General features: G+C 44.1%; 1 protein-coding gene across 1 annotated transcript; it reads right to left on the bottom strand.

The window, feature by feature from the left end:
- Positions 1–274: 274 nt before the first annotated feature.
- Positions 275–2,026, bottom strand: SLN (sarcolipin). Its single transcript, XM_083820486.1, has 2 exons — positions 1,887–2,026; positions 275–624 (listed from the first exon to the last, which is right to left on the bottom strand). Exon 2 carries the CDS (start codon positions 516–518, stop codon positions 423–425), a length of 96 nt encoding a protein of 31 aa, XP_083676612.1. The 5' UTR covers positions 519–624; positions 1,887–2,026; the 3' UTR covers positions 275–422.
- Positions 2,027–9,390: the final 7,364 nt, after the last annotated feature.

Here is a 9,390-nt window from a genome sequence, read left to right as displayed (position 1 = left end):
GTGAAACAAGAGCAAGCGAAAACAGAAGTTTCACATTCCTGTCTGCTAAACAAGCCTGTGCCTTTTATACTGGCTAACACGGACGGATCCATTGCATGCTGCTTCTTTATACCCTACCCTGACGCCAAAGAAGCCAGCACCGTGGGCAGAGGGGAACAGCATTCACATGGCCACTGGGGGAGAGCCACATAGGACATTTCCTAAGGATCTTGCATTTTACAGTTGGATCACTGCAGAATAAAATAATTACACCATCATAGACCCATTACAAACATTAGCGCAGGCAACAGAGATGAGAGAGTAAAAAAAAATATTCACGGCATCCTGAATTGACCAAAAGCTGATCACAGAGGTGTGCGGTGGGTGTCACTGGTGTCTGCAGACACAGGCTTAGACCAGCCCTGAGAGTTTCTGATAGTCTTTTACTCCTGATAAGACTTCACCAGGAGCCACATGAGCAACACAGTAATGAGGACAATCATGAAGTTGAGGAAAAGTTCTTGTGTGGATCGCTCCATTTTCGGGGACGTTCGGGGGCAGGCAGAGGTCGGCAGGCAGAGCAAAGGGAAGCCTTCGGGGACTTATCTGGGAGCGTCCTTGAGCTCAGCCTTCAGGTCACAGGCTCTTTAAAGGAAAAAGAAAAAATATGTGAAGAACAGATGTTTGAAGGCAGCAAGCTCAGCAGAGCTGTATATATTGGTATGAATAAATGTTGTTCCCGCGCCTAGAAGTTAGTAAGTACTGTGAACACTACGAAGTACAAGATATCTCAAGAAGCTTGTCACCTTCTTTGATTTCCAGTATTTGACAAGAAAGTCTCTCAGTGCCACGCCAAAACACATCTCACAGGGGTGAGCAGTCCCTGGAAAGTTGCTCTGCTTTGTGCAAGCATTTTATAATAAATAATGCCAAAACCCCACTTACTACTTTGAACTGATATACACTATAAATATAGTACTGTTTAACATTCTCTAAATTCCTGTATTTGTTTGCATATTTTCATTTTTTAAAGAAACTAGTTGCAAACTGTTCTCATACAAAGAAAGGCTAATAAATCGCTAGGATTTTTACCCCAGTCACATTTTCAAAATTTCTTAAGTAATCTTTGCTGTAAATAAAATTTTGCACAGAAATACTACAGCTTGGGAAAAAAAAAATGAATTTCAGCCTCTCTTGTAAAAGATAAAAGAAAAAGCAATGTATTATTTACAGTATCACTAAAAGTAGAAGGAGAACCTAAGGTTAGATGTTTTCATGTCTGAAGAACTTAGTAAATTTTATAAGTAAATCCTATGGATAAAATAGGATTTTTGCAAGCATCTTCTGAGTTTCCTGAACTTTCAAGCTGTTATAGATATTTTACTTCCAGAAATCCTATATTTTACTTCCAGAAATCTTACTTCCAGAAATCCCAGTCAAAGTCATTTTCAAAAACTCTTCTGTTGGTTATTCTTTTCAATTACTTCATCACAGCAAGTTTTGATTTCTGTATGTTCTTGAAGTTCATGCAGAGAAATGAGAATATCAGGAATGACATACACTAATCCCATCTGTATGCCAGGTAAATAAAATAAAAACCTTTAAACAAATGAGACACAATCTCTAGACAAACCAAGAATTTCAGCCACACAACCAAAATCTTAGAAGAGAAGCTAGACAGGGCTGTAACATCTACAGAGCAAACAAGAGAAGCCTTGGGACCATACCAGAGTGAAGACAGAGAGTTTAAATAGAAACTGCTTTAGTTTGCAGATTAAATATTAAAAGCCTAGTGCATGCAGTTAACGAAATTCCTCCGTTCCCAAGCTGTTTTGCCAGCCTCCCGCGTCCTTGGGCAAGAGAAAAATCTGACCTAATAAGTAAGCCAAGTTTGTTTGTTTTTTTACCTTAAGGTAAATGGAGCCCAGTGGTTCTGCCTCTGGGGCTTTGGGTCACTGCAGGTATAATTTTCCTCTCAGCTTCTGCCTATCTCCCACTCGGTCTGGATGCCCCGTCCCTGTGTGGGAACTAAAGTAGTCTGAGGGAGGAGAGCAACAAGTGCATTGGCAACCAAGGTGCTGACATCACCCCCAAAATATTTTAAAAGGGCTAAGCAGGGCTGCAGGACTTGGTTAAGGCTTTTTCTGCTCTGGGGTCCACAGGCTGATTTACTCGCGCTAGTTCTCCTGAAGAGAGCAGGGCTATGGGCAACCCTTCGGAGGCAATGGGATTTTACAGGGTGATTCCTGGGGCCCGTTGGTGTCCTCACACCCAGCGTGGGGAAAAGAGAAGGAAAGAAGGATCCACTTGCAGAAACCTGTGTGTTGATTTCAGCTTCTCTGAAGATCATTTCCAACTGCCCACACAGTTAACTTCTTACGTACAGTATGGCTGCTGCTCTCCTGCTTACAACTGCATACTATACTTGTCGTCCAACATCTTCTCGTGTTCATACAATTTTAAAAGAAGGTGAAGAAGAGCAAAACATGCTTTGCATTTAAATACAGTGTAAGGAAATCCATGAGCATTTGCCGGATAGAAAAGTTTGGTACAAGGAAGTTTGAAAAACACTGTCCTTCTAGTTAGAGCCCCCACTCACCTGCATGCTCCTCCCTCATCCATTTCCCATGCTGGTATTAATACTCCGTATTTTGAAGCAGACAGAGAAGTATTTCTGCTGCCCTGCAGCATTTCTTCCCAGAAGGCACGCCGCTTTGCAGCCCAGGTAGCTGGAATCCCCACATAACCTTATCTTTGCCCACGGCACCGCTAGAGCTTGTAGTAGGTGCAAACAAAAAGAAATGGCAATTTGTTCCTTTTAAACCAATACGGATGACATGATGCCTCAGCAGGGTGGGCTAGACCGAGTCAGGAGCAGAGTGCAGCCTTGTGCTGCCACAGGTCCCCCTGGGCCAGGTGCTCGGAGCCTTTGCCTCAGATAAATAACACGAGTACTTCCAGAGAGGGGTCAGCTTCTGCTGCCGGCTGGGCAGGAGGATTCCGGTCAAGTCAAAGTGTGTAAAGCTAGCCTCAAAGTTGGCCCTCATCCTCACTGCCAAGCCCTCCTGGTGTACAGTATGGAGATTATCTCCTGATTCTGATGCCTTTTGTGTATTTACGCTCGGGAGTATCGAGGCTGGCTGGAAGGGTCCCCTTCCCTGGGTTCACCCATCCCCTCGCACCTTGCACGTCACTGTGATGCCCCATTGAGGGAGCCTGGCTGGCTGGAAACCAATCCCAGGAAAAATAAACCAAAACAAATAGTTGTGGGTGGCCAGGGGAGGGTGGAGGGGAGAGTGGCTTGGTGTTTGCTGGGTGAGCTCCCTAAATAGCATCCCCACATGATCACTGGACGCAGGAGGTGGACAAGTACCATGGAAACCTTCCCTCTTATTGGCTTGGCTGCCTTTCTACTGCCCTCCTAGACATCCAGGCAGCAGGGCTGCAAAAGCCAACACGCTGAGTGGGAGTCCTCTGCTAAAATATGCAGAGGAAGGAGCTTAACCCATGCTTCGTTCAGGACTTAGATGTCTATGTAGGCTTGCAAGGCCCTGTAGTGATGTGTGCTGGGCTGGGCTGAGCCACCACAGCCTCATTTCTTAGGGAAGGCTTGAGCAAATTTGATTTCCTCATTTTGCTGGTGTCCTGGGGGGGGGGAGGGATTTGGGAAATCCAGGTTCAAAATGCTCCCCTCAGCCCAAAGTAAGCAGGAACATCTTCTGGTCTCCACATGTTCTCCCAGCACTCCCTTCATCTCAGACTTCATCCACAACAGCTAGATATGAAATGTTGCAAAGCAAATGTAAAATGGTCTTTGCTTGAATATCTTCAAATTTCTAGGATTCAGCTTATTAGGACTTCCAGACTGGCTCTACAGCCAGGGTTGGGTTTATAGCTCCCTCACTGCTCATACTGTCAGGGTGTCCCTTCAACATGAGGGTCTGTTCCTGCTGCTGTGATAGTTCATTGGGTGAATAGCCCTAGACCAGGGAACTTGTTCATAGTCAAGTTTCTCTACACAACATCCTCAATACTGCTAACATTGCAGAAATGAAATGGCAAGCTCAAATATTCCATATAGCTGAGAAATTAACTTTCTTCAACCTATCAGCAACTTGAAGGCAGCTCACTTGATAGAACTCATTTGCTAGAGACCCTACTAGCTAGGAAATACTTTCTGATGGACAAAGCTAGTCCCTAGTAGCTTTAGAAGAGCCAGACTACTAAGTTACACATACTTTTGATGCCATCAGACAGAACGCTCCTATATACATACAGATATACATGCATACGTATATATTTCGCAAAGACTTGTGAGCAAAAAGCATAACGCTGAATAGGGGTTACCAATAAACACACCTGAGCTGTGGGGCCTGCCTGGATGTTGACTGTAAACCCAGCCAGTGTCTGGAACATCTGACTCCAATACGCTGTGGATTAGACTCTGCAGTTGCCAGAGGCTGAATCTTCTGAACCATCCCCAAATCCATAACCTTGCTATTTACAAACAAAGAGCCCAAAAGCTTTAAAGGCCATGTCTTTAAAAGGATGTTTTATTTAGCAAAGTTATGTAATACTGATTAGGAAAGCAGAAAGAAAAGAAAAAAAAAGAAGAAAAAAAAGAGGAGAATGAACTAAATGGCTTTACTTTAAATGTTACCTCAGAGGTTTAGATACTGTGCTAAATATTTTTCTTGTCACTTTTATTTTTCCTTCTTTTTCTGACAGATCTGGTTCTCAACTTTCACATGCCCTGTGCCAAAGCTCCCTCTTCATGCCTCACATACTCAAACTTAAGGCTCTGGTCTATATTTAAAGTTGCTGTGACTATCTCAAGTTCTTCCTAGCCCACTAATCAAGTAGCACACAATCTTTCAAAACCATTCTTATATAATCAGAGCAGATTGTGTTCATTTTGGCTCTCATCATTACCTTTTTCACTACATGCAACATGTATATATATTAAATCTACTAATAATCAGTTCATTTTTAAAATGGCACCTACTCTTTCGTGTAATCATGAGTATGTTCTTAGAAGACCCACTCAAAACTGATATCTTACTCTGTATGAACCTAAGTTTGTAGCAGCATACTGTACTTGTAATCACAGTATGTATTTCATACATAACTATCATGTCTCACCACGGGACCTGAGAACACATGACTTAAGTCAGGTCAGCAAATAGCCCACATATCTTAAATCTGCTGATTTACAGTACTTCTAACTGGGCACCACCACTGCAAAGAGCTACTGGGCAGAAGACATACGAAGGAGTCTGGTTATTGCCACATCTCACTTTTAGGGTCCTGGCCAAATTCACAACACCCACCACAGCATCCTGCCACAGTGCTGGGCAGGCGCAGGACCCACAGCACAGAGCCTCCTGCAGAAGTGGTCACCAGAGGCTCCCTTAATAGAGTCAGTGAAAGAAAAACACACACTTGGTAGCTGCAGGTTGTCTGCCCACTGTAGAAGTCCACCATAGGGTGAGCATCCCTGAATTCCACAGATAGTACTGACTACCTCTGAAGGGAGCTTTGGGAGAACAGGAAGGCTGGACCTAGCTAAAAGGCAGAGGTCTATATTTTTAGCAGATGGACCTACCTGAGTTCCCAAGAATAGGATCCACACCAACCATGGGGTGAGAAGGTAGTTGGTTAGGTTAGCTGATGGAGAACGATATGGGCCAAAGCAAGTCTTAAACGCTGTCATTGTTTGTGAGCCAGTTGCCTTTCCTGGGGCTGCAGAGACACTTCATTCTGCTTAGACACAGGTGGTTTTAGCCTCTTTGTGTTAAGCCTTATAGCCTTTTATTTTAAAAGTTGAATGCATTGACATTGTTGAGATCCTTCCTCAATGCAAGGAGTGAGACTTTATATCCTCCAAAGCCAACGGCACACCATGTCCCTGTCCTGAGATGTCACATATTATTCCTATATAGAGTTGCCTATCCAGCAGATGAGGAGAGGCTGACAGACATTATCGAGTCTGTATGACATGTACATTATCACCAGTATGCCTTTTTCAGTTTACTGAAGCATAAAACAGATCCTAAAGTGGACAGGGACATCAGATCAGCAGAAAGAAAGGAGAAATCATTAGATGTTTGGAGTACCCAGTCACAAAAGGAGTTACCAATTACCTTTGCATCCATCTCAGTCACAGGCACATATGGGAGGTGGAGATCTGGATGCATTTCTCTTCTCCCTCCGGGCAGATGGGCAAAGGACTGCCCAGCCCTGTGAGCAGGATGCAGAGAGCTAACTGCCACTGCAGGTCATTCAGCTCCTAGGGCACTTCACTGATGAAAAATGTAAGTGCATCCAGACAGTGTCTCCAGGATGAGATGGCAGCCCTGTGAGGATCTTCAGAATTTACGTTTTGGGCATGGTGAGCATAAGTGCTCCATATTGTTGATGTTTGCAGCTCACCAATCTTGCCCTTCTGGAAATCACTGAAAATGTCCATAAAACTTTCACATTTTAACGATCACAACACACTCTCTCACAATCATTCATTCACATTGAGCTTTGCTTCATGCAGGCTTGTTAGCAAGGCTGATCCTCAATGGGAACACAACAGGGAATCATCACGATTTTTTGGTGTCTGGTGAGTGGGATTAATCGCTTCTAAGTTGAAATATCACACTGCAGTCAGTGGGGAGAAACAGTACTCCAACTGGCGATTCATTTCACATAAAATAGATATTTACAGTGGCCTGCAAGGTATTTAGCTCTTATATCTCCACAATTATGTGAGATGAATATGAACTGAGAAGTCCAGGATAACAAGGCAAAATGTTTTAGAGAAGATTGTAACAGCCAAAGTGTGGGTCACTTCAAATACACATTTATAATTGCTGCCAGATCACAGTCTCTTGTTCTGTCAGATTTTATTTATTTTTAGACTTGTTATTATATTTTATTGTTTAATGTTTTCGTTTTTAGCTTTGTTATTTCTAGACTTCTTTTCACAATAAGCTGTGAGACAGAAAACATTTCTTTGTTATTTCTATCCAACATTTCCAACTGGACAGAAGCTGCAGTACTATGAGCCAAGTTACAAACCCCCATGGTAACACAACGAGACTAGGTCAGTGGTTCTGACCCACAGAAGGTCACAGGCAGCCCTGAACACAACGGAGAAAGAGGACAACTTAAAATTGCTTCTAAGGCAACACAAAAGAAAGGTAAGGCAAGAAGGGTGAAAGAGCGGGAGGCCTCAGTTTTAGTCTGTTATAGCTGGCTGTCTTCAAACTGCTTTAAATGTCAGGTCAAGAGTGATGAAAACACCAGTTCACCTGCAATAGCAGTGACCTTGTCACCTCAAGGACAATCAGGACAGTGAATAACATTTAGGAGACTGAATATCAGAGGTGAAATAGTGTGGAAATGCTGTAGAAAGCTTAGCCAAAATGGTTGTATTTTACATCTCAGCTTGAATGCACTCACACTTGCTCTGAATAGAGCCATGTTCTAGGACACAGCCTTTGTTTTTCACTAGGTTTTAAAGAAAAATGTTGAAAGGCAACTTCTCCTGTGGTGCTAAGCATCAGACCTTGCAGATAATTAATTTCTCCTGGAAGATAACTGAAAGCTCTCAGAGGATTCAGGACTGTGCTCTGGGACATGCTCTCACTGCACTCCCTTGCCCAGCCAGTATTGGCTGAAGCTATGGAGAGGCTTTTGAGCTTAACTTTCTGTAAAGCTAATTTCAGCAACCAGGGTCAAGGTCACAGCGAAGTAGGTTACCGTGGCCACACTCCTCCACAGTGTTAGAGCTTAAAACACGCTGCTGGCCGGAGCTGCAGCCACAGCAGGCAGGTGCAGGATCAATCTCTGTGGCTGCAGGCCCCACACCAGCAACATCTTCGGGGCAGAACAGTTCTGACCATTGCCACTTCAGTAAAAGTTTCTTACTGCAATGGATGCAATCTCCAGGTTGTATATTTGAACTGGAAGACTTTCACCCACAAATACAAGGCGCTAAGGGAGCAGAAAAAAATCTAGCCAGCATTTGTTTGGGGGAAAAACAACCTACAATGTAGCATCCAAATGCATGACAGGCATTGATAGCAGAATCTGTGCTGGAGGGAGAACGTGTAGAAATTCAAAATATGATCAGCTTTGTTTTCTGAACTGATCTCTGCTCACAGGTGGTGAAGGAAAATCTTCGGTGCAGCAGGGTCAGAGGCACAGGCAGAGAAGAGCAGCTTTCTGTACACGGACTTTGAAGTCCGGACAAATTTCACATGCCTGGCAGAGAGAAGACTGAAGAGTGGTTACTGCATTCTCAGGCTAAGAAATTCAGCAGGTCTTCCCAGTTGCACAGCATATAGTGTTCAGGCTGGGAGGTCTACAGTGTTGCTAGTGGCACGTAGGAGTGTGAAGACACCCTTAATGTCAGCCTTTCCCGACCTGCTAACCTAACACATCCTAGGGTTTCACAAACATCTTTTGGGGCTGGTAGCCAAAATCTTTTAGAACTGGTCTTCATGAAAAGCTCTTTGAGGTTAATGGACATCTGTCTACTCTTGTCAGCGGGCCTTGCATGAGAACTTTACATCAGGATGCCTCCTTGGGATGAGTATGACAGTTTTCTGTGTTCGATACACTGATAAAGAAGTACTTCCCTATAACTCGTGTTTGCTTATGGTATGACATTAAGGAAATACTTTGAGTGAAACTTTACAGTGCTCTTATATCAAGACTGACTGATGCCTCTGTTGCTATCAAAGTAGTGAAAGTCTCCAGCAACTGGTCCAGCCGCCCTGGCACAGGAATGGACACAAGGCAGCAAGGGAGGATGTGAACTGGCTGTATAAGCACAGGCAGGGTGCTTATCTCAGTGACAGCAGGGCAGGTTACTGTGAGCTTATTTCTGAGTAGGACATGAGGTGCTGCCGATGTCCAGCAGGTTCCCCCTTCACCCTACCCCAGAGTGAGGTGTCTGTGTGCCCACAGCCTGATTTAGTTCTCTTACATGAAAAGAAGTGAGTCTTTAATAAACTATGTCCTGGCACTGCATAGAAATATATTTTTTATCTCCGTGAACAACCATATCAGCACTACTGCTATGTGAAAAGCTCTCAGCTCTAGCTCATACAGCTGTCGTGTGAGTTCTTAAATCTCCAGAGCCATTTATAAGGCACCCTGTAAACACTCCCTGTGAGGAAGGTTTGCCTTTAGTTACTAGGTAGCCACCAGCCGTTGTTCCAACACACCCTGGCGCCTTCGGCCTGCAGTGCTTGTGTGGATCTGTAGGACTGTGGGTGGATGAACCTGCTGCTGAAGGCTCGTGGCCTAGCTCTGCCCCAGCGTGCAAGCCTGCATGGATGCCCTTAACCCGAAGCGGTGCTTCCTCCTCCTGTGTGGGAAAAAATGCTTCCTATTTGCTACAGAACAGCAAAC

This window comes from Anser anser, assembly GCF_964211835.1.
Source record: "Anser anser genome assembly, chromosome: 1".
Lineage (NCBI taxonomy): Eukaryota > Metazoa > Chordata > Aves > Anseriformes > Anatidae > Anser > Anser anser.
This window is presented reverse-complemented; position numbering and strand designations above follow the sequence as displayed.

Excerpts from the sequence above, each read along its gene's own strand:
- SLN (XM_083820486.1), bottom strand. The coding sequence starts at position 518 with ATGGAGCGATCCACACAAGAACTTTTCCTCAACTTCATGATTGTCCTC.